Genomic DNA, 26,206 nt, shown 5'->3' on the forward strand with positions numbered 1-26,206 from the left:
ACGTGAGAGGTTCCTTCCTTCAGGAATGAAATGAGAAAATAGTGTAGAACCTACCGAGCAGACACGTAGAAATCCAAAGGGAATAGGGCCCTACAGTGAATGCTTTGAATGGGTACCCTGGAGTTTTGCCCTGAATACTGAATTGAATGTCTATCTATCCATGACCACCACCAACCTTGTGTTAATATAGATATACATATATAAGCGTGTTAATAGAAAAGAAGTTAGAATGTATTGGATACATTAATTTTGCAATGATTAAGCAGAAATAACTTTGTTTTTCAGAGTTAATCTTGACCGTAATCCTGACATAGAATCAGCTAAGTATTTAGGAAGCAGTATCTGTTTAGCCACAGAACCTGTGCTTCAAAATTCTGATGTGGAGCTGACCTTCCACAGGGAATTCAGATCTAGGAGCAGATCTGAGACTGGTTTCTAATTGTGATTACTGCCACCAAATTAAAAATTACTCCCAGTAAGCAGGTGAAATCCCCCATGGGGATCAGCAGCAGAAGACCTTTTTAAAGCTTAGACAGACATAGGCCTCATGCTAGCCCCTGTGTAGTCTAAGTCTCTATTGCTGGCCCATCTCCACAGGAATGAAATTTATCCAGAAAGCACAGCAGGAGAGGTTCAGATTATTATTCTAGGTTAAGTTTTCAATACTGAGTAACATAAAGGTCAAGTAAATAGTTTAAAAATAACTGGATGTTATTGCCACAAAGAACCTGTGCAGAAGTACAGCTTTGTCTATTTGGTATTGATTTCATAACAGTTTTTCAACTTTTGTGTTCGTGTTCTGGATTATTAAGATGCTTCACTGATGAGCTGATTCTTCACTGTTCACCCAGTAGCTGCATAAACGTTTAGTAAATTATTTAAACTTACTTCACTTGGTGTTTAGGTGATCTCAGGTCTTGTGTTTTTTTTCTTTCTGGACAAGCCATTCTTAATGGCTATAAGAAGTGAGATATGCTCTCAGATATTGATTGAGCACTGAACCAATTAACTACCTTTGCAAGCAGTGTCATAACAATCTCATCTATTTTCAGTTAATTAGGCAGCGTGATTAAGATCATCTGTGTTGAATTAACAAGACAGCGTGTCATCTCCCTACAGTTTCATGTAGGAGATAACTTGTTCTGAAAACTGTATGAAAAGAACACTTCATGCCTCCCTCCAGTGGTTTAATTCCCAAATTTGAATGTGGTCAGCCCTGTGTTTTAAGGACAGATGTCAGTTTTGACTTGTTTTCTACATGGATTTTTTCTGCTTTGAAGCATGAATTTCTAATTGAGACATAGGAGTTTTACACAATGGTCCAAACAATCATTTGCATTAAAAACTATACAGAAAAAAAGAGAAAATTCTTAATTTCTTACTACATGTTTGTCAGTTCATGTTTATCATATACATCATTTTCTTCTGCATGCTGAATGTCTGAGTGATGAATTTCAATAAAAATGATATAGGTAAGAGCTCCAAGTACTCCTCCCAGCATAGGTGCAACAATAGGGACCCACCACCAATTATTTCCAGCCCTGTAAGAAATAAGCAAGAATTATTGTTATTTGTTACTCTAGTTGATGGTAGTGAAGAAATACAGTGGTATGGCACTCACTGTGCTGCAGACATTTCCATTTTGTTTCATATGGCTTTAAACGGATGACTGTTTGTGCTGCTCATACTGCGTTTGAAATAATAAATAATAATCACCAGGCACATTGGTCTAAGTACCACATTTATATCCTAGAAAAGAAGGACTCTTTACTGCATATCTGTTTTGGGGGCAGGAGATAATTTCTTGCTGGTGGAAAATGGGCTTCATTGACTTTCAGTGAAATGAACTGGGACTTATTTATTGCACAGTGATCTTGAATGATGCTGTTGCCAGATGCTCATAAATGGTTTTTCAGGAGAGATTAATGCAAACGTATATTGCAGAAATTGTGAGGAGATCTGCGTGTTCAGATCTGCAACAGTATGTATGGTGTTCCTCTTGACAAGCATAATAGATTATACTTGGTCTGAACATATTTTTCTTGAGGAGTGTAATAAAATACAGACTGTGAAGTGGATTATACTTGACTAGAATGGTCAAGATTTAAATTTCATGATGCAGTGTCTTCTTACTGTGTTTAAAATGTGCGATCTTTCAGTAAGAGGTAAACCAGCATCCTCAAGTTAGAAACAGCTAAAAACTGATGTTCCTTAAAACTGCTGTGTTGAGTTAAAAAGTCCTGCAGAATACCAGTGGCTTCAATTAAATGCTTACGATCACTTTGCACAACTGCTAAGATTTCATTTTAAATGCACAGATTTAGGAGCACTTTTTAAGGAAGTCTATTGAAGTTACAAAGCCAATAAATAACAACCTCTTTCTTCTATCCCCAAGTGTCTTGCATAACTGCTCTCCCTTTCCCCGTGGTTCACGTTCAGACAGTAACTTGCTGAGTACTGGTTTTGGGGCACAGACTTTCTGAACCGTACTGGCGTGTGAGGGTGTTTTGATTGAATTGCATGTTTTCATGTTTCAGTATATGTGCCTTCATATACCCAGCCCTCTCAATTTCATACACTCTGAAAATGGATAAGCAACACTTTTCCCTCGGTAAAAAACAGAGACAAGTTCATCTGCGAGAGGAACTCTGCAGAAGGCTGCCAGGGGCATCTTTAAGCTCTACAGACAATTATTCAGCACCCAGCTGTATAGATTTATGCAGAAGTGAACGTGTGTTTGAGTCACAAGAACAGAAGGGTGCTAATCTCCTCGTGCCCTGTTGATGACACTATTTATTCCTTGCTCAAAAAATGCCACGTGTGTGCATGTTTGCCTTTGGAATTACTTCCATTTTGCCCCAAGGATATAGAGTAACTGATTGTTTTGCTGAGTTTACAGATGGGATTGGTATTCAGTCATGCACGTTTGTTGAGTCCCTGGATTTCTGGAACAAGCTTGAACTAAGATCTCTCTGAGTTAGCCAACACAACACGGCCTGCATCAGGGAGCTGCGTGCAGTCCTGTGTGCGTGTGGGCATGTCAGGCAGGCGTTTCCTGGCAGCTTTCTCCCTGGGCTTGTCCTACGGCCTGAGGTGCCCTGCTGGCTCCTGCCTGACCCGCAGCTGGCCCGCGCTGCAGCAGCTGTTCCTCAATCCTCTGCTCAGGGTGCGTGCAAAGCCTTTGCAGGGTGATGCCAAGGCTGAAACGCGATCAGGGCACGGCAGAGTTACAACTTCTCGTGACCCTCTTTGCGACAAGCACAGACAGCTTCACAGCAGTAAGCTGAGCTCCTTTGTAACCCAGCGCAGCTGCGGGAGCACGTCCAGCTCCGGCTTCGACACCGGGCGCTTTATCCTGGCCGTGCCCTGCCGGCGGAGCCCTGGGGCGGCGTGCACTGAGCCGGGCCGGGCCGCGGGGAGCCCGGCTCGCTACGGCCCTGAGCGCGGTGCGGGGCTGCGGGACGCACACCGCGCACTGCACGGCGGCAGCAGCGGCTGCGGCGGCCGCGAGGTGTCAGCGTTCCCGCGCTGCTGCGGGGCCGGCACCTGCCGTGCCGTGCCGTGCCGTGCCGTGCCGTGCCGTGCTGCAGGGCAAGGCTCCGCTGCGCTGGCCCCTGAGGAGCTCCCGGGCACCTAACGAAGCCCAATCCCTCCTCGGTCCTGCCTGCGTTCCTGCTGTAATCCTGCGTCGTGTTCCTGATGGGTCACCCCCACGAACTTGGTTACAGCAGCAGCAGTGTTAGAAGTGAAGGCAGGGAAGAAGATGCTGCTTCACAAGAGACTGCTGTGGGCCTGACCTGTGGCCTCATATCTTTTTATGTCCCCATTTTTAAATTTTCTAGTATGGTCTTTACAGTGGGGATGCATTTCCCTTCTCTATATAAAATCTAATAGCTCGTGTTGGTGCTGATAGAGAGTTTTAGTTTTAAAATGCCACTAGTTGTTCGGTTGTGTGATGCTATTTTCAGATAGGATGGGAGCTCATGGGTATTCTGTGCCCACAGCACGGTACCATCAGGCTTCCAGACTTCTCTGCTCCGTGATAGCAAACTTCATAAATATTTTAAAGATCCTAACATGTAATACTGTAATTAATGTTATAGTAAGTAACTATAAGAGGCATTAGGGAGGTGAGTCCTTTGTTACTGTTCTCCTCTACCAAGACACGCGATATGTGTAGACTGAAGTTATGCTGATAATACAGATTGTGTGTACTTTCTGAAGTAGCTGAAATGAAACCCATGTTCAGGAGTTCCGTAGCAATCTGTAGTCCTTCAGAGGATTTATAGTTGTAAATAACTGGGGGAAAAACAAAACAAAGCAGAACAACACAAAAATAAACCAGAAGATCCAAACCCTGATGACAGAGTACTTTCACTTAGATATCCCAGGGTGGCTTTTACACAAGGTGTGTGTAAACTGTGGATTTGATGCACAACTAATTAGCTGTGCATTTGGCCAGCCAAAAGTGTGTGCGTGCATCCATACATGCAAAGGGATTTGAGAGTGTGCTCTTAAATGTGGGAAAATGAAGGGAGCTTTCTTCCATTCCCTCCTTTGCTCCCAGGCAGGAAGTCAGGCTTTTAGATTGTTGTATATTTCGGCAATAACTCAGTAGTAATAACAGACTAATTCAATCTGGTACGTCTGTTTTTCACAACACCCAATATATATTCCCACCTAAATCTCTCATGATTTCCCTTTTTCGCTGAAAGCTGCAGCCCAACAGAAGTAAAGCATTTATTTTATATTTTCAGTGACCTCTTGGAATCCCCAGTATTTTGGGAAGGGCCTGCTTGGAACAATGATTGATATTAGAGATAATGTGTGTTTGATTTGCCCTAGGAGCAGGAAATACTTTTTAAAGCCCGGTACCTAGAGCATGTCTGACAAAGTGCATGAGTAGCTTCTGGTATGCAAAGAATTACCTGAATGTATATAAAGTATGACTTGGTACCATGTTGGATCAGGATCTTTGTTTCCTAGGAAGCAATTCTAGCCAAAAGCATTTCACTTCATATGCAGGCTTACTTACGTGAATACTTCCATTCCCCATCCTCCAATGGCTGTGAACAGCCTGGGACCAAGGTCTCTGGCCGGATTCATGGCACAGCCACTGTTCATTCCCAAGGAGCAAGTAAGAACGATCACAAGAAGTCCTACTACAACTGGCTCCAGACCCTTTGGTACGCTGTTATTTCTGGTGTCAAAAATAGCAAATATAACCAGAAGAAGAACAGCTGTTGACATCACCTGGCCAATGAAAAGAAAAGAATATTGAATAAATATGTGCAGGTTTCTTCTAATAATGAAAAGAGAGGCATCAACAGCACTGTGGCTTGTGGTGGCTTAAAGCTGGTATTTAGATTTATCCCACTATACAGAGCAGTAAAATTTGGATCCCGGTGCGTCTCTAGTTCACAGTAATGAGAAGTTTAGATATCTGTGCTGAAAAGAAAGGGCAAGAAATGTGCGGAGGACTTAGCAAACAATCTGCAACAAGATGGTGTGGAAAGAAAAGAGGATTTAAAAGGTATTTCCTGCCTGAGGTCTCATGCTTTGCTTCCATTTTTTTCCCAGTCAATTTAGCAGTTCCATTTATTCATTTTAATTATTTTTTTAAACTTTGTAACCATGCCAATACAATCACTTAAATTGATACCAAAGTGTTTTAGTGTTTAGTAGCTGAGTCTAGTAATTTATTGGACTCAATATTCGCCTTTTTTATTGTACAACATAAGGAAAAAAGTGAAGTCTACAACATGAAAATGAGCACTTAAAACATATCTGAATGAAGATTGCATATATAACAGTATAACTCTGTGTATAAATGTAATGTGACCTCAGCATTGCATATACTAATTGAGCTGGTGAAAAAAATCTTGGAATGATTTTCTCATGGAAGTGCTCCTCTGCTACACGTAAACGCTATGTAAATGCTTATTTTGCTAATAATTGACTTCAGAGCAAAAACAAAACAAAGCCAAACTTTCAGCAAAATCAAAGCATTCAGTTTTTACATTGATTTTAAAGAAGCTGCAAGTTTGGGCTTTCTTGAAATTTCTATTTTATCTGGTTTGATTTTCTTTAAGAGTATCAGTTAGTAAAAAGATCTTATGGAAGAAAAATCTGTTGAATGATCCAAAACAAAGTTCAGAAGTTGTCACAAACTTAAATGACGTTTTTTTTGTGTGTGTTGGGGTTTATATATATATATGTGTGTGTGTGTGTGTGTGTATGTGTGTTTTAAGCCAAGTTTTGCAGCCATCATGCCTTTTACATAAGGAATTCCTGCATTCTAGCAGACGCCAGTCTTGCCTAACTCACTTGTCACAGTATTTGTTTTCTATGTGCCTGAAGAAGGCAGGTAAATTGATAGGAGTAGTTGGGAGATACGAAGTTTCATTTTTCACTTCTAGCTAAGTAGGATTAAAGGATACGGACTGCAAGAGGAGTGGAGAATTTTTTATGTTCTCTCAGTCCTTTGAAAAATAACAAATAAATCTACTTGCAGAGAGAAGGTTGCAGAGAAGGATTGTGGTAGCAGAAAGCTCAGTTGCTCAAGATGTTTGACTGTTCAAGCATTTCTTAATGCTTAATGAGCTTGATTTTGATGCAGGTGGACACAGTGCATCTGAAGTTTATGGAGAAACACTGATTTATGCTGGGGAAAACCTCTTACATATATCACATTAAAGATAAGTAGTGTACAACAATTAATGTGATACATATGGAAAGAACAGCTTGAAATTATCATGCTTGTAAAATATGACTAAAATGTAACCCCCACAAACAAGATTGGATTCTCATTGCTATTGTACGCAGTGATGTATACTAAAATGATGAGAATCATCAAACCTGTTAAAAATCTTTTTATTCTCTGGTTTTAGACTTTTCAGTACATTTAATTTGTAGAATCAAAACATCATGTGCACTTACCTGATCTGCAAATCCATTTATGAGGGATAGATACGGAGCTGGATATGTTGCAAAGATATGTGCTGTTGCATAAGGTCCTGTGACTTCAAGTGTTCCATTGCTATACTCCATAAAGGCATCTATAGAAAACAGCCATGACTGTGGTTGCGCTTATCCACAATAGTGGGTTTTCTAGGACTACAGTACATATGATAAGCATGTGTGCTTCACATTGTCAACTGAAAATTATTTTATCTGGGAGCATAGTTAATGGATTTGAAGTGTCGGTGCTAATTCACGCCCTCCTGTCCCTTCCCTCGCATTGCATTTTATGCATCCCAGCTTTCAAATGAGACTTTTCCCCTCTGCACACTGCTTTGAAATCAGTGCAGGAGAGCATTTTCTGATTTGTGTTATTCTGTAAGAGGTGCTATATTTGGCATGATGCCTTGAGAAATGCATAGCATCTTGGCTGTACTGTGAGGAAATCTCTCAGTTCCCAGCCACCAGGAATTATCACTGATCTGTTTGACCGTTGTGCGATGACTTGCTCTGGGAATGCTCTCCTGAGGGCCCTCCTCTTCTAAAGGAGTTTGAAGTTTTCAGTCCACATGAGCTTAACATACAACTCCTGTGCTTGTTGTTCAAGGTGGAGAGAAAGAGGCTATGCACAAAACTTGAGTTCTTAGTACATGTGTTTTTTTATGTATACATGGATTTATGCATATTGTAAATCCATGTGTATTCGTTAGAACATTTAGAGTGTATTTTCAATAGTATAATATGACTTCTGATTCAGAATCTTTTTCACAAGCCCTGAAGTTCCCAAACTCTTTACACTAGCCTTAAAAAATAAAAAAAAAATTAAAAAAATAGAACACAAAAAATCCACCAAGGCCAAAATAGTCACCACCATTCCTAACCTAAAGTGTTTTGTTCTGCTCCTGACTGCTCTGATTGCTATGGGTACCAAGCACCTAACTTATTTACAGTAAGCATTTCCTTTATTTTATTTATTTTTTTGCCTATACCCAGCACTCTGGAGACATAATGCACATAGGAGAGGCTCTGAAGAAGCAGAAGTGGAATTTTGGAGTAGGTGTTTGAAGGAATTGATCTGAGTGGATTCATCAAGGCCGGGATACCTGTGTATATAAACTCAGAGATTTACCAAGATGGCACACTGTGAAATAGAAACGTGCCTCAAGGACAGGAGTGATCCTATGCCCTTGATATCACCCCTTTATCACTTTACCTTGGAGAGTTCTGCCTAGGGTGGTCTGCAATTTGGTCAGGAGTGACTTGATCTCATATCCTATGACCTCGATGAATGACATTGGCAATTCTTGCCTGCAGGCACTTGGATCAGGTCTTTTAATGTTTCTAATTTGCTTGTAAGATGAATAGCCTTATATCCTGACTATTAAGTAATTTAAAATCCTTACTGAGAAAGACATGATCTCAGAGTATCTGATTTCCCATGAATAATTTTTCTAAATTTCAGAACATTTCCTGGAGTATTAGTGTTTCAGAAAAGTTGTGAGATACCTGGAACAATTGAGCCCTTTTTTCTTTCAAACTCCCTGTGCTTCTCCCTTTCTTCTTTATGGGCACAGCCTCAGTCCTGCCATTAGTTCTGTGTTAAAAGTCCTCAGCCTGCCTGGTGTTTATTGAAAAACTGGGCCCTCAGAGACTGCTTGACCTCTGTTTTGTCCCATGACCACGTATAAGGTGTACTCACCGTGATAAATCCCGAAGACAGCTGCTGCTCCAACAAATGCTCCCAGGAGTTGTGCTAATATGTAAATTGGTAACTTGGCCCATTTTAATCTTCCAGCCACACACATGGCTAATGAAACGGCAGGGTTTATGTGACCACCTGAAAAATAAATCACAAAATAAGCCATATGAATGACTCAGATACATGGGATTATGTGAAGGATTTGGAAAAATGATGGGTGCTTTTGAGCATCAGACAACATACGTAGTTTCCTAGAGGTTATTCTGCAACTAAATGCTGCTTTCAATTAAACTGAAGCAAATTGGATGAAATTATGGGGAGGGGAGTGAGCCAGTGTCCACCAAGCTCCACCAAGAGCCTCCCTATTGATGTTCACAGGCCACACTGTGTCTCAGAATGCTGTACTGCTGTATGTGAGCTGTGAGTCCACAGGTAATGTTTCTAGAAAATCCTGCATCTGCCCTTTTGTTTGTGATGGGAGGGTGTGTTATTCTGCGGGTATTCTTGCACCTCAGGATCTTTTTATTCATTTTTAAGGGAGGTCTGGGGCTACAAAACATTCAATTTAGCAAGCGTGTATTGAGTGAAGGACTATCACTGTCTTGATTGTATACTGGATTTTGAGCTGCATCTTCACTATGCTCAAGGGAAATGGATTTAAGGCACGTTTATGTCCCTCTCTTCAATTTGGGGTTACCTAGGAGCTCATGAGCATACCATTAGGGCTGCCTGGCTTCAGGCTGGCTGCTGGTTTGCTATGCTTTGTTGGGACTGGGGACAGCAGCATGCAGTCCTTCATCACAGATTCTCAGCAACATCTTTTACCTTGCAGGGAAGTTCACAATAAGGGGACTGGTAAGGAAGCTGTACCAAATTCCTGTGGAATTTCCTTCCTTCATTTTTTAGGAGTAGCTATGCCTGAACTCACACAAGACTTCAGCAATACTGGGAGTCTTTGTGGTAGTTTTAATTTCTAAAATGCATTTATTATTATGCTACATGCTAGTCAATTTCCTCGGTATTTTTATCAACGTTGAAAAAAAATTGTTGCATGCCTTTGGAAATCATTTTTCACAAATATATCATTGATACTTAAGAAATGAAGCTTTCTTGACAAATAAATACATAGATGAATTCCAAAGGAAAAATAAAGTAAAAACCCAAGAATTGTGAGGACATAGCAGATTCAGTGCTTACCTTGAAGGCAAAGTTTTTTTCAGCTCATCCTTTTACCAGAAAAAAAAAAGACCTTTCTCTTTAATAAAATAACTAAGAGAGTGACCTTTGTCTGTCATGGGATAGTGATGGAGAAAAGGCCTCTATGTACAGTTTCTGTGTTTGCTTGCACTTCAGGTCACTGAGTCATTATCTTATGAAATCCAGGCACCTTTGATACATGAAGAACTGACAAACACAGATAACAAGCTGGATAAAACCTTCTTTGTATCATTTCCAAAACTCTGACCTAGTAGCATCAGTCTTGAATTAAATTTGAATTCCTCCCTGTGCTTCAGATTCTTCAGTGCAGAACAAATAGACAGACAGCACCTTATTTTGCAGCCCTTCATGTGAATTTTGATAAATTGTTGTCATGTCTTTTGTTCTTTTACTCTGGCTGGAATGCATCATTTTCCTTTCTTTCACCACATGATACTGCTCTCCACCTGTATATAATACAGGGTGATTATGATGCTAAGGACAAGTCATATTAGTATTAGAGATGTCTGATTAACATTAAATTTGGGAAGGGAAAGTCTAGCTGAAGGCTCTCATGTTGACATGGGGGTCTCGGTTCCTGTGTCACTGGCACTTTCCTGATTAAAAAATAAATAAATAAAAATTATCTGCTTTGGAAATGATTCCCCATTTTTTTCAGTTACAGTGATCACAATCATGGGTTTGTCTCAAATGTTAAGTTTGGTGAGAAATTATCTCAACATGGAGGAAAATGAGACAGAGAATGAAGGGCAGTTCTCCTAGGTTATATATGTTATATTCCTGTGCAGTCAGAAGTGCATGAAAAGTTGAGGCAAAATATTTTAGCAATACTTAAGCATAAGGCTTCATGGTTGAAAATCCATAGAATTTGCCAACAAGAATATAGGGGAACTGATATTCTAAAATGTCTGCCAGTAATCAGATGTTGGATTGTCGCAGCCTATTGAAATATCTGTTCCTGTTCTTTCACAGAGAAAATGCACTGCATGCAGATCCTTTGTCATGAGAAAGACCTCAGGAAGCACAATACTGAAACCTCTGCACCTGCTCTGACCTGCTGGAATTGAGCACTGATGTTCTGTATAATAGAGATTAATACCTCTCGGCGATACAAATATAGGAAAGGTTAGTGTCCTTATAGGTTATTGTCATAATACTGCATTAGAAGGTTTTACCTGCCTAGGAATAAAACCAAGAGCTGCAGCTTAATAATAGGAACATACTGCTGAATTAACAATGCATGGTATTTGCATTGTTCTTATTAAGTTTCAGTGACATAACAAGACAGCATGTTTTGCACTAGCTCCAGTGTTTTCTAGTATGAACTTAGAAACCTCCTCAAACATGCTGTCTTTGTAAAAAAAAAATTGTAATTCTTGTAAAGAAAAGAGAAATTGCTGTAGTAATTTTGGCTGTAGCTATTTGTAGTGACCTACTTATGCTTAGAGGTATCTGCCCTCTTCAAGCTTGTTAAGAAACTCCTTCATAAGAAATGCAGTACAAGGAATTCATTTGCTATAAGAGGATAATATAAATTACATAATATAAAAATATAGTATAAATGGAGTATTGCATACTGTAATGCACAAAACTGTGTATTATTATAACCCATCAGTTTCTGTTTTACAGGGGAGGAAATCTTAAAGTGTTCATACTACTGTCCCTGGTATTAATTTGTCCAGACTGAATGGTGGAGATTCCTATCACTATAAAATGTGGCATACACAAAAATGTAGCACATCTACAGGAAAAAAAAAAAAAAAAAGATTCCTAACCAGTTTATATTAGATAAGGAATGTTCAAGCACAAAGAGAATGACCGAATACTGCCAGTGTATCACAGAATGTATCTCAAGTACAGAATCATTTTGCAGTTTCTGCTTTCTGTAATCTGTTGTATATGTTGGTAGTTTGTTGTTGGTTTTTTTCTGAGAACAAACAAAGTAAGTTTCTTTCAAAATTTGGGGCAAGAAGAAGACTTGCTACTGCAAACATGGACGTGGAGAGATGAACTGCTGTCTCTGAAGCGAACCCTGCTGCTTATCCTTGTTAGTGGGTCATTCCACCCCTTCTAGCCAGCTGCTGGCCATCTAAAATGGTGAATGCTGGATTCCGTAATCTTTTCCTGGTTATTTCCTTATATACAGTACCTGTGCTGTCTGGGATTAACTCTACTGACAGAATTTTTGAAGCAGCACCGAGATTTCTGGCTTGCATGCACTAATTATCCTAAGTCAGGGGTTTACCAAGCATTACACACTGTAGTGCAGGTCAGAATTTGTTGTAAATGTTAAACAGCATAACAGAAGGAAATAAATATATAATAATTACTAGCAAAATTCTGCAGATTCTACCGTAGTAGTGGTTGTTACTGCTAGATGCATCATTGTTTATACCAAGAAATGCAAATAATTTAATAAGGTAACCTTAGAATTGTAGCAATAAATGCTGTATTGGAGGATAGAGGCTACTTACCAGAAACCCCACCAGACACATACACTGCTATAGTGACTGCCATTGCAAATCCAACTGATACTGTCATGGGCCCACCGTGGACTCCTCGGCTCAGGACAGCCTGTCCCACACACCCACATCCAAGTGCCTGTATTTTAAGAGAGAAATGTGATATCTTAGGCATCTCTGTCAAATATTATTTGGTTAGTTAGCTGATGTCCAGGAATAGATGAAAATATTGTTTTAAGTATTGAAAAAAATACTAGAATTTGCAATTAGTGGCATGTATGCATGTTGTCTTTGCTACAACTAATACTTGTTCTTTATTTTCCTCTTTTGTGACCAGGAAGAATGTCTGCTAATAAGAGCCTCTCTCTCTAGAGAGAGTAATGGTGTTACACAACTCTGAATTTGGAGCCTCAACAAGATTTCTCAGCCTCTACTACAAGCCTCTGAATAGCAGAAGGAATCATTTCTGTGGTATGTTTCCAATTTTAGATTGTAGTTGTAAGCTATGAAAAAGGAAGTCATGAAAAATAGTTCAAAAACTTTTAATGTTTAATACTGAAACTCATTGGAATAAGACAACTCTCTGAAGTTTAGAGTATGTGTTACTATTATACTGCCTTGATGTCAGATATTGCTCTGTCAAAATATGAACTGCTAGAACTTATTATCATTTATTTAAAATGAACAAATATCCAGAAGAAATCTGGAACAGGTAATACAACTGAACCATTCAAGAAACATTTAAAAGTCATACTAAGGGATGTGGTTTAGTGGAGAAATATTGGTTGTAGGTGGATGGCTGGGCTAGATGATCTTGGAGATCATTTCCAACCTTTGTGATTCTATAAGAAGAATCAAGAATTAGGGCAAGAAAGATGAAAATGGACTAAGTCAAAGAAAAGACATGTTAGGGCAAATACCTATGAAATTAGGCAAATAATACTTGTGGCATCATAGTTCACACAGACCTAAAAATAAGGTTACTAATAGTCCTGAGGTATAATTCTTCGCCTTACTATGATGTTGCAAACGCTGAGTGCTGGATATGTTCTAGGGAAAAGGAGAGGAGCTGTGGCTGTAAAGCACAGATGAAGGTCTGGCTTTGGCAAACTTGATGCTCTTATAGCACACATGGCAGTGAAGAAGCTTCAGGGCATTTCACTGGCTCTGCCACTTGAACTAGCTCAAGAGGGGATACCTGACTAGTCCACACTGGAGCGTTCTCAACAGATTAAAACTAACGTACATTTTACACTGGTTCTTCTCAGAATGAAGTTCAGCAAAATATTTAAATGTATGCCTAAAAAATCTTTATTCAGTTTTCTTTAAAGACTGTGCTTAGCTTTAAGCATGTGTTCCAATTCCTATTCAAGTCAGTAGGAAAGATTTGCAAAGGTACAAAAGGCTTTTAGTTAAAGTAGCTGGTCCATGTCTGTCAGAAATGAGTTTGTCTCTTGAAAAAATCTTTTTTTTTAATATATGGCTATGTGATTTGCTGAATAAATACCCAACAGTCAATGGAGGACACCACATAATATTTGCAGTCTGAAATTGTTTGCTTCTGTGCACGTAATAACCAAACTAATAACATTTCTGGGATGTGACTACATTTATCTTAAGCAACCTTAATTACTTCAATGTTTAATTTGGTATTTATATTCCTCCTTTTGTGGTGCATGGTAATCTGATTTTTTTTCTTGTTAAAAAAGTATTGCATCTTAACCAATGCAGTTGCTTGGTTAATCTTCTTGCTTCACTCAGTGTTTTGCCATTACTGCATGCTACCCATGACTGTGTTGCAAGGGCACCTGAAATTAAATTCTTGGAGAGAATCTTGCTTTCAACCACGAGGCAGTTTCATTCAGAAACTTGTAATGAGAAATAATGAAATGGGAAAAATCTCTCCTGACTGTACCAAAAAGATTTAGTGAATGAGGTGTAACAGGCAAGTCCTGCTAAAATAGATGTAATTTAAACAGGAAAACTCATACTTTTGTTTCCATTATTTCCCCAGGGGTTTTAACTAATTCCAAAACGTGATAGAAAAAGCTCTCAGTAGAATTACTCTCTTAACCAGCTTTTGCAATGCAGACAGAGTTTGTTATAAAAGTGCCCCAAGATTGTGTCATATACCCAGGTGCAGTTCGTGCCTTGAGGTTATAATCATGCACGCAAACAAAGCACTGAGTGGTGCCAAAGTATTACAGCTGTCAGGATATGTGAGGGTAGGGTGGTATTAGATAGTAGCTTATTGGACTGCATAATTGAAAGTTACAAGACATTCTAAGCTGCAGTCAACTGCTGTGCAGTGGATTACACATGACTACGTTATGCATTCTCTCATTTCTATTAGAATCATGTACTTCACAATTCAAATGTTAAGCACAAATGCATATGCAGGTATAAAAACCAAACATTTCAGTTGTTCACAGTTGAAACTGCATGCTTTTTTAAAACTTCATATGAAACAATTCTACACATTATATATATAAATATAGTTGAATGAATATGGAAATGCTAATGTGCTATGGAAATGCTGAATACGGGTATGCTGAATTTTAGAAAGTTTGAGATTAGAGTACAAGGGGAGTGGAAGTGGAATTAGTGTGCTCTTTCATTTTCCATACTTCTCAAAGGGAGTATTCCAGAAACTGCATCAGATAAGATTCAGTGGAAGGTATGGCTGACTGTGGACGAGGGTCAGTCGGCTGTCCTGGGGCCCTCCCTGAGCTGGGGCACACTGCCCTCAGACACCTAGTTAGATCTAAAAGTATGTACTTGTGCAGTAAAATGGCACAGACAAAATATAGCAAATTCAGAAGGCCATTCTGATGAAAATATTATCTCTTGCTGTTAACGACTATGAAAAAAGAGGAGTAGGAAAGATGGGTATAGAAGAGGATAAGAGACAGTAACCATGTCTGTGTTTATCAACTACAAATGCATGTGAAGAGGGAAGGAAACGACAGGATGGCTGTGGTTTCCCTTCCCTGATTGCCACAACTGAGGAGAATCACACAGAAACAGCTGCATAGTCTTCTTGTGTAACAAATACTGCTCTGCACTTCAAAATAAAATACAAAACAACAACAACAAAAAACCCACTGTAGGGAAATATGCAACTGCACATGCTCTATTTTTGTGCTAACCAGTCTCAGAAAATGGATCTGCAACCAAGAAGGCATACAAGCTGTCCTGAACACAGCTGCACTGGTTTCATGCTCAATGTATGTTGGTAAATGACTGCCTGCTCAGGTATGATGAATGAGCACTATGGGAGGCACAGTCAGCATGTGCCCATTTGGGGATGAGAAAACTGAGAACTGAGCCTGCAAATTTGAACCAAGGCACAGCAATACTTTATCTGCTGTCATTATAAGGAGGAGAGAAAAAAAATCATACCTCTTTGCAACTAGGCTGACATAACTGGAAGTTATCTCCTAATCGTGTAATTACATGAGCAGCAATTTAATAGCCTGTGAATTTCTGCTTGGCTGAGTTAAGACCTACTAGATCATCGAGTTACTAGTAAATATTCTGAGTTTAATTTAGAATAGGATGCAGCCTGGTATCTTTATTTTGCCTTACCTTACGTTACCAGGTTTTCATCTTCCCAGTTGTGTTATCTCCTGATCTTAAATTTATTGAAGTAGTTTCAGTTCTGATTATTATTATTATTATTTTTTATTTTCACAATGCAGTGAGATTACTGTCATAAACTTGTCTGGGTGTGAAATAGCTGTCTGCACACTCTCTGCCAAAAAAAAGTTGCTTCATGGACATTAGATCTTTGTCTTGGGTAAGGAGGCTAATGTTAGGAAAGGGAAACAACTGGCCTCTTGTGAGTATAATGTCCTGTTATGCTCTGGCAGCTTGGAGAACTTTATCCCACTCATCAGAGTGAAGATCGCTATGCCTCCATCTGTGCTATCTGCAGGATTTTTGCTATGTATGTAATGGCACTTTTCAGTGTAAACAGCTTTCCCTGCAATATACATACATAGAACTTTAGGAAATTTTCTATGTTGTTTGTAAAGCCTTAAACATCTTAAAGCACAATACTTGTATTAAAGAGATCCCTACTTATTAACTGATCTAATGGTAGCATGTATTCATCCATGTACTCTTACTGTATCAGCAAAGAGGCAGCCAAGGCTCCTGCTTTTTATCACTGTGGAGAACAATGATGTGTGTGTTATATCTTGTACTTTACCAGCTGCCAAGCTGGAGGGAGTCACACTCCTTCAGTGGGATACCACAGATGTCTGTGCAGGCGGATCACGGCCTTGACAGCACCACAGCTGAGGATGCTTTATTAGAATACAAGAATTCAGTGTGATACAGGGAATCCAGAGTCAGTATTTAAAATTTAAAAATATATATATCATATTTTAATTATAAGCGGTGCGCTTTCAGTAGAGGAAAAACTTGAAAACAATTTCAGAATTTCTGTTTTGGTCATATTTCAATAAAGAGTCATACTTTAATAGCTACAGCTGATTACGATGAAACTCCAAGGATCCCTCCACCACTTCACGGTGCTCTGTAAGGATGCCTTCGCTCAGGGAAGGCAGTAACTCTGCCCTTTCCCATCCCACCTATGTTCCCCAGTCAGGCATTTCCTGCTAGTTGGCAGCTTGGCTGCTCCCCTTTTCCAGACTAGATAAGTGTGGGATCAGTCTGGATCCTACCACATGTGCTGTGCTCCTGCACAGTGCTGTGAAAGGGGTAGGCACTCAGGTGCCATGAGTGTGTTGTGCTAAAGCTATGTGCTTGCTGTGAGCATCTTTCTGCTATCGCTATCACCTGTTCTGAGCCTGTGGAAGCAGAGTGATAATGTGGGGACATGTGAGGATGTGAAAGCAAGCCCTCGCATTTCATTTCTAAAGGAAACCTCTCTGGCTTCTCCATGCAGCCAGAAAGCACTGCATGCCCAGGCCCTTGCAGCAGGGACATGGGAGGGAACCTAGAGAAGTGGTTGTGCTTGTCCTTCATGAAAGGTAGTGATCTCTCTGCCATGAGAACATTAAAGGACTGTTTGTGGTTTTCTGCATCCTTATGCAGTTTTCCCCTGGCATTTGTTAATATTTCTATACGTGGTCAATTTGGGTGTTGTGTATAAAAGTGGTAAATACAATTTTCAGCTGCAAGTGCGATTGCTAAATGGATGATGTCCTCCTAAAGGTCTCTAATTTTGACTGTATTCTAGAACGCAGGTTCGTTTTCAATCTCTTTCTTCAGAAATCAGTTCCACTTAAGAATTCATCTGTTTGCGTAATGTGATTTATAATGGATTAGAAAATCTTTATGTACAAAATCATGCTTTCTCTATGTTTGTATATTATGTAGGGCCTGGATTCAGACTGAGCTCTCAAGCATTTTTTCAACAGGGACAGTGACGCCAACAGTAGCAAAAGCAGAAACACAGTAGATCTGCTAAAATTCAGAGTGTGAGCTCTGCAGGAATCCAAGTCAGTGGAAACTCCTGTTCTTCCAGGAAAGAGTGATCTTCATCTAATTTCTTGTGTAATATTTGTCATCATCTGTTAAATCATATAGTACTTAAAACATTAAAGGTGAGATAAAATACAGCTTAATAGTCAAGTAATTTTAAAATACTTCGACAGCACATGGCTCTTATTTTATTATTAATTACATATTTTGGTGGGAACACCAAGATTTCTGTAGATTACAATATAACCAATTTGGAGTAATAAAAAAAACAATATATCCGTTCTCCTGATGGTCTCTGGGGACACAACCAATATCCTCTTGGGTTCAAAGGGATTTCCGTTTATTTTTTGAGACTTACTATCTAATTAAATAAAGGTTTGTAAAAAATCTTATCATTTAGTTAATTAAATAGTATAGATATAAGTCCTAAAATAATTGCCAGTTTGAAACTTTTTTTTAATGATAGAAAACATTACTACATGGAGACATGGATGTAAATTTAATAAGGCTTTGCATGAAATGTGTACATAAAGCTTTTAAAACAGATTTGGTTTAAATTGCTCTTAGGGAAAAAATACTGTGAAAATAGAACACAGACTATGCTGTGCTATATAAACTGATGCTTTTAAATTTTTATTACTGCTTTTTCACATGCAATAAGAGACAACTAAAAGCTTAAAATCAATTAGAATGCAGGGGTCTGCATTCTCTCGTATTTTATTATGATTAATATTGTACTCTTCATTCTGAAATGCTAAAATGGTTTTCTTTTTTAAGTTATATGGGGTAACTGGCTTGAGTCAATTTCTTCAGAGAAGAGTGGTTTTATTTTCTCACTAAGTCTTACAAATTCAGGAGAGGAAGGAAATGAAATATTTCATACTTAGATGCAGACTTCCAGGGGTGACACCTGTCCCCTTACAAAGGGGCCAGGAAGAGAAGAATGGGCAAGGGAAGAAGTAGCTTGTCAAGGTAGAACACATTCCGGTGCTGCTGTCCTCCCAGGTTGCTCTTTTATTCTTGAGCCAAGATGTGCTTTTCTGCTTTTCTTCCTACACCAGCTCAGACAATTAAAACTTCTCTAAATTAAGATGAAATATGTTTAGTCTCTGTAATGGTCCTTGGTGAGTACACACTGCAGTTTCTGCAAAAGGAACTTTTTAATCATCTCTTAAGAATGTAAGGGTCCATAATCATTCTTTTGATTCTTTCCTTCGGGTGCAGAAATGGGGCAGCTGGAGCTTTGCTGTGCCCTCACGATGGAGCAGCTTGTTCACAAGTAATTAGAGATTTGCTGTGTTTTCTTTCTAAGCTCTTTTCTGTTGAGGAAGACAAATCTACATCTGAGCTGATGCTGGGGTGATCAGAAAATCTTCTATGCTGGATTAGAAGGAGCTGAGTCAAGTTCTGCCTTTAAACCAAACCACGGACTGGACAGCTTACTAGAATGCATTTTTAGCCAGAGTAGTTCATTGATCTCAGGTGCTGAGATCAAAAATGTATAAGTACACTTTTTGGCGTGAACAGCATTTATTGTCCCTTCTTCTTTTATTCATCTGTTCATGACAGTTATTGCTTTAATTACTATTTTAATTTGGCCAAAGCTCTGAAAGAACTGCCTCTAAATTTGTGTCAGTAAAACCTAAACTCATGTTTTGCACTCTCAATTGAATCCTTGAAGGAATGCAAGGGAGAGTGCCTACTTCAGGTCTACAGAGGCACACTGTCTGGGACAAGATACATGTACAGAAAAAGGTCTTGGAAAATTAAGATCAGCTTATTGGAACCTCTTGGTTGAACACAAGCTGACTTACGTGCTGGGACTGATATAGCAAAGATGAAGATGACTCTCATCTAAAGTTTTCTTGTAATATAGAACATCTGAGTCACCTGAAAGTCTAAAACATCATGTTATAGAAAAAACAACCACAATTTTCACATGTCAGTTTGTATTGAAAACAAAAGATTTCCTGTGACTTAGAATTGTTTGCTGAAATGAACGTTTCAGGGTAAAAGAATAGTTGGGTAACCTTACTTTCAGATCCTTCACACTTCTATTTAGCTGAATTAAAGAATGACTTTAGGGAGATATAAGTAGGAAAAAAAAAGTTATCTGATACTAAAATTATAGAACTGCTAGCACCGTACAAGAGCTTTACACGTGTTTACATTGAGACAAGCTGAGGATCTTTGTTACCACTTAGCCTACTGCTTGCAATACTGACTTAATTCAGTTGCAAGTGAGTGAAAGAGTTTGTATTAAAATTTAAGTTCTTCAAAATACATGAAGAAATTTAAGTTCTTCAAAACAGAAGGGACTCTTCTTTAGTGGTTTTACCATTGTATTGCTGCTCTAAAACCTAATGTGTGGAACTCTATGTCATAAGATCAGGTTCTCAGAGTATAACCATGGTTATCACTTATTATGTCATACATAAAAATTATAAATAATATCTATAAAATATATAAAAACTGGTTGAGTGACAGATTACAATAGTAATTATAAATATGTTTTAATAACCTACTTTGTCCACTTTTGACAAACTTAAGTTCTTTGCCTAACAGGTAATTATATAAAATTCTGTACTCCTGGAAAGCCAGTGCTAATCTGAAAGTAGCTGTTACAGACTACTGCTAAGTTATTTTACACACTAAACAAAACTTGCTGTAAGAAATTTCATTCTATACAAAGAAAAAGTCTTTTTCATCAAAAAAAAAAAAAAAAGAACAAAAAGTATATCTTGTTTGCATAACATTTACAAGTAGTAATTTTATATAAAATACAAATATAAGGACCAAACAATGAAAAGCTACATAGCTGCATCTGCCTTCACGTAACATGAGTATTCTGATGCATGCTTGGAAGAATGGATGTGTATTACTGTGCAGTACTGTCATGAATGTGTACTGGAATCTAGGTCCACAAAGATGTGGAATGGTTGCTTAACTTTTAATCTTCTGGACTGAGCAAATCCATGAAATGTCTTACTTAAGAGATTTTTCAGGCAAGACTAAACTTCCCAACAAAGCAGAAATGGTAACTTACGTAATTAAGTGGTCAGAATGTGAAAACAAGACAAACGAGATTTAGATGAGCAAAAGATAGCCTTTCTTCTCATGATTTGGACTGCTTGCAGTGGGGTGTCATGCACTCAGTTCGTGCGCATGCTGATGCACTACAGCCTCTGTGCACACAGACATTGGCTTCAGTGGGAGCTTTGCAACAGGCTCTGCCTCCACCTGGAGACTGGGCTTTGGGATAAGAAAGGAAACCTCACTGCTAGCAGCATTCTGTGTGCCTGTTTACTTCAGGTGAGGCCATGCACACTGAGAAGTGTGAGAACATTCATTCTGTTTTTCACTGAGCATAGCAGTAACAACTCAGGATGATGTCTTAATTTGATCACACAGTCATATTCACTTAATTGACTATTATAGAAGCAATAGATGGGATAGGTCTGCACATATGCTGCTTACTTGTCTTTACGTGCTAAATGGAAGCCTGCAGACTGAGGAGATACTGGTCCAGTGCAGCTCCTTTCTGGGAAACTGTGTTTAGTAAGATGCTCTTCAGAGTGAAAATGAAATAGAAACTATTACTGGTCAGCAGTAGCTAGTAAAAGAAGCCACATGGCCCATTTGGCTTCTCTTTTTTGGAAATGTTACAATTCAGATATAATCAATGGCATAAACCAGAATAAATCTCATTTTGTTTGAGAGCAATGTAGCTAAGTCCCAAGGGGAAACTATGGAGCAGAACATGATTAAAAGCAGAGAAGCAGTTGGATTGGTGAATTTCAGGCAGACCCACTGAAAAGTCACATAAAACATCTATCTGATCCGCCGTGGCTTCTTAACTTTTGTGCTGATTGATGTCCAGCTGTGCTCTACCACAGTAACCTACAGGAGCCTCAGGAGGAAATGAACTGAATCAGGAGACACATTGGAAAATGAAAACATCCCCAGGTAGCTCTTTGTCAAGGGAGGCCTCAGGAGCACCCCCAGCTACAGAAGGCAGAGGCTTTGTCAGAGGCTGGGAAATGTGTGTATGCTTGGCTTCTTAGCACACCACAGTATGAAAGGGCTGGCATTCTCCCACCTTAGGGGTCTGTTGCACAGGGGTGGGATGGAGGGACCAGTCCCTGTGGTTAATTTCAAACACGCTATATAAAAACTACATTACTTAGTATGTACTTCATAGAAAGCAAGTGTCTTCCTATTCAAATATTTGTCAAAAACTTTATAGGTGGGTTTCAAATATTGCTTTCAAATTAAATTACAATACAACTTTGCAGGTTGGGCATTTACCGTGTAACATACCAAGGCAAATGCAAGGCATGGGCAGTAGCTTACTACTGATATGTAAACATAAACCCCCAGCCTAATGCACATTCCTCCTTGCCTGTCCTGCAAGCATAATTTAGTTGCATGAAAACTACATCACTATAAGTGGTGTTTTTTATTTTTTGCTTATTGCCTTTTTAATAGAAACCATGTATGAGGTTAAGCACAACATTTTCTCAGCTTGATGGAGCATCTTAAAGTGAGTATGATATAGTTCAAGACAGTAACTAAAAGCTCAGTGTAACCAAAACCACATGCAATTTGCATTTGGTTATGAAGTGAAAAATATAAGATTTTTGCTGCCTTAATTCTTGACCGAGAATGTAACTGGAGAAGCTGTGCTGCACCTAGGGGAATAATTCACAGCCTGATACTGAAAGAAATACTGTTCCCCCGGAAGAATAGGTCGAAGAGTAAAGTAGCCTAATCACCAATGAGATTACCCAGCCAGGCAATAACTGCAGCTGCTTGGATACCCCTGAAAAGAAAGCAACTTCCAGATTCTTGCAGTTCAGTTTGCTCACTGAACCTTCAGAAAGCTTGAAATCAGCTGCTTTGGTAAGGAGAGAGGGGCTGGCAGCAGCTATACTGTATTACCAAGGTATGCTGTGCAACAGAAGCAAATCACTTTGGAAAATGAGACTACGAGCATCTGTACAGGCACTGCTTAGGAGCATCCCTAGTCTGATCCAGTGGACTTAGCATCCATTAAAAACCAGCACATCTTCTGGGCTTTTGGACCTCACCTTCCACTTCAGTTTCATCTGACAAGAATTCACTTTCCATACTCAGAGACCACGCTGCAAGGCAAACCATGGCGTATTAAGCAGAGGTGACCAGGAGATGTTATCCAAATGGTATAGGTATAGACTTATTCAAGGCATGCCTCAAATCTGTTCAGTTCAGGCAGGTGGAGCCCTTCGTGCCTCCAGGGGAAGGCTTGGTTTTTGCCTGATGAGTGATTTCACTTACAAGAAGTCCTACAATTAATCCTACAGACTTTTCATTATTTAGTTTGGTAAATAATATTGCAAGACTGGAGAGTTACCCAAGAAAGCAACTTAAGCTCTTAATAGCACGTGATCTGTGGTGTTCTCCAGAAGAAAGAGAAATAGATGATTTGGGAGATGGAATTTCACCCAGCTGACTTCCAGAGGTGCTGGGCTGATCATAGGTTTAGGTACCTAACAGTTCTAGACAGAACCTATGAGTAATGGAAGAGCTCCTCCCTGCCCTGCACCCTGGTGCAGGTGCTCCCCACTGGCTGTAGGACACAGGGCAGAGGCACAAAATGGCTTTCAGGACAGATCCAAACCAACTGTGCTGTAGACCTTGAGCAATCATCTTGTTTTCACTTTGAAACAGGATTAAAGCATAGTAATAGGATAGGGAAAGAAAGCTATTGCTTATTTTGTGTCCATGTTAGCTGAACTTCAAGTATTTCTGCCTCCTGACTTAACAGGCCACTCCTTTCATTAGCTCTAATTTAAGTTAAAAAGTTAAATATTTGTCTGATTTTAAAGAGAAATTGCTTACTAGCTGACAGAGCCTAATAGCAATAAATAGCAGCAGAAAAGTCCATTTCTTCCCAATAAACTTTGTACTTCTGCTAACTAGCATAGTCTAAAAATAAATCGAGGTATCTGAGCACTTGGAAAGTTGTAGTCAAGTCCATGTGAGGCTCTTTTCTACTTTAAGCTATTGTTCAAACTAGAAAGAGTAAAACAGAATTGAAAAATTCACCGAGATTATCAACAGTTTTCAAGCTTCATTCTCTACTGTATTCACACAATGAATATCATAGAAGATGGACTCTGGGTTTCCATTTCCTTCTAGTCTTGTACAGCAGGACGTTAAGTAATAGCATTTGCAATCTAATCTGCACTTTAATGCATTTTCTTCACTTGCTTAATTGTATTAATGGTCAGAGGACTGGAAGTCAGGTGATCTCGGTTATATTCAGAGTTCTGCAACAGGCTTCCTGTGCAGTCTGCTCTAATCACGTTTGCTAACATATAAAATGAAGATAATGACATTTCCCTTCCTTACCAGGGTGTTGTGACACTTAATTCATTAATGTTTGTAAAGTGCTTTGTGCTCCTCACTTCTAAATGAGCTCCTTACTGTAATGTCTTATGGAGGGTATTAAATTTGAGGATAATGTTTCTTTAGTGCCTGTGCACTTGAATTGGCTGAAGTGTACTAAAAACCATTATTTTCATGTGTTTTATGAGCTACTGGAATTTTTTAGATGGCTTACTTGAAATTTAGCTAATACAGTTACAGTTATAAAACACACAGTGGCAAACCTATGCCTTATTTTTAAATTTTTGTATTTTCCCTATGTTGAAATACTTAGCAATAAACAGGACTGCCTTGTTCAGACTAAAGGGAGTGAGAAAGTGCTTGGCATTAATATTTTATCTGCCTGACTTCCAGCTCTGCTGCTGAGACTGCTCACTACCCTGGTGAATCACCAGACAGCTCTGTGTCCCCGTGCAAAATGAACAAAAACTTGAGCAAGAAATGAAGCTTAAAAAAAAAAAATTAGGGATGTGAAAATGTGAAGCTTTGCTATTTGCCTAACACTGCAACAGCACTACATAACCAAGCAAATATGTAGTTTACGTAACACAATTAAAAACAAAATAAAAATAGTGAATTTATGAAATCTCTGAAGATTCAGCAGCACAACTTGATAAGCTCAGTACAAGTCACACGGATAAATCTCTGTGTAGCACAGGAAAATAACAGCTAAAATTCTCTTCCAAATGTGCAGCCTGTTCGGTTTGTTAAAGCAAATGGAAATTGTACATAGAAGTGAAAGTAGAATAAAATGCTGAGTTAAAAAGGCAAGGAAGTATTGCGAACATTCACTATGTCTGGATGTTTTTTAGAACACGTTTGTTCACTCAAATTCTGCTCCTATAAAAATCAAGTATCAGACAGTTGTAATACATAAAGCTATGAGTGTTTAACAGCCAGTGATAATTATATCAGGTGAAGAAAGGAAATACAAACTTACCATAAACAGGAGCAATTCATTCAAGGCTGTGCAGTGTTTGTCAGGCAGTAACCACGCTACTGGTATAGTACAAGAAAAAAGCATACGTGTCCCCTTACAAGCACTGTCCAACATTAAATTAGTAGGAAGGAAGAAAGCAGCTGACACTTACTATCAATATAAAAGTTCCCAGGAATTCTGAAAGGGCTTCTTTAACCAAGCTGTTCTTCAAGGCAAATTTCTCTTTTAAACTCATTTTGTTCTTCCGGCTCATTTTGGCTTCTTCTGTTGCTCTGGTGCCCTGGCTACAAATACACACAAAATTTGCTCTGTAATCGTCCCTGCTTCAGCTGAACTTTGACACTTTTACTTATACATTGAAATATGAGATTTCATCCTGTACAGCCAGTGAAATCATCTGACTGCAGGCATTGACAGAACCAACACAACATGCCCTAACAATTCATCATGAGTTTTCCATCCTGTGCCCTCTCTAAGCATGTTTCTATTTATACTGGTGAGATAATACCAGTAGGTTTACAAGCAGAACTTTTCTTTTTTTTTTTCTTAGAAAATGGATTAATCATTACCTTTCTGGCTATGTTACTTCTCTTTTTCCTAGTAAAAATGGATAAAATGTTGTTCCTGTTGCCCCGATCAAAAGGAAAGATAAAAAGAGAAACCAAAAAGTAAGGAACCAAAATATGGTTGGAAATTTCGCTCTGACCTAGTTTGGGATTTAAGCCATACAACTATTGTCTGTCTGAAACCTTTTCAAAGGGAAGTTGTAAAGGAAAATAAATGCTTGTGAAGATGCTATGCTCTATTCAGTAAACAACAGCTCCTGTCTCGTAGTTCTGAGGGATTTCAGTGGCTAATGAGGAGTCTTACCTTGGTCATATCTTGAGTTTGAAGAGTCACACACGATATTCTTTTTGGACTAAATGCTTTGCTGTCTAGTGACATGCCCTGTTTACAAAAGAGCAACAAGGCAGAATAAATTAGGAACACTTAATGAAATCTGCTCCGGTCCAGTGGCTCTCTATAATGCAGAATAGGCAAGTG

The 26,206-nt window shown here is 39.0% G+C and overlaps 1 protein-coding gene across 2 annotated transcripts; it reads right to left on the bottom strand.

Annotated features, from left to right (window-relative positions):
• Positions 1 to 498: 498 nt before the first annotated feature.
• On the bottom strand, positions 499 to 25,612 carry AQP9 (aquaporin 9). Of its 2 annotated transcripts, none has more exons than XM_065733741.1 (6): positions 25,314 to 25,612; positions 12,352 to 12,478; positions 8,660 to 8,797; positions 6,940 to 7,058; positions 5,036 to 5,253; positions 499 to 1,541 (listed from the first exon to the last, which is right to left on the bottom strand). In XM_065733741.1, the coding sequence occupies exons 1-6, from the start codon at positions 25,413 to 25,415 to the stop codon at positions 1,382 to 1,384; spliced, it is 864 nt and encodes a 287-aa protein (XP_065589813.1). In that variant the 5' UTR covers positions 25,416 to 25,612; the 3' UTR covers positions 499 to 1,381. The 2 variants fall into 2 exon arrangements, with proteins under 2 accessions (XP_065589813.1, XP_065589814.1); XM_065733742.1 differs by lacking the exon at positions 25,314 to 25,612 and adding an exon at positions 25,163 to 25,196.
• Positions 25,613 to 26,206: the final 594 nt, after the last annotated feature.

Source organism: Cyrtonyx montezumae, unplaced genomic scaffold (assembly GCF_038088225.1).
Source record: "Cyrtonyx montezumae isolate F1298 unplaced genomic scaffold, pur_monq_1.0 scaffold_17, whole genome shotgun sequence".
In the NCBI taxonomy this organism is placed as follows: Eukaryota; Metazoa; Chordata; class Aves; order Galliformes; family Odontophoridae; genus Cyrtonyx; species Cyrtonyx montezumae.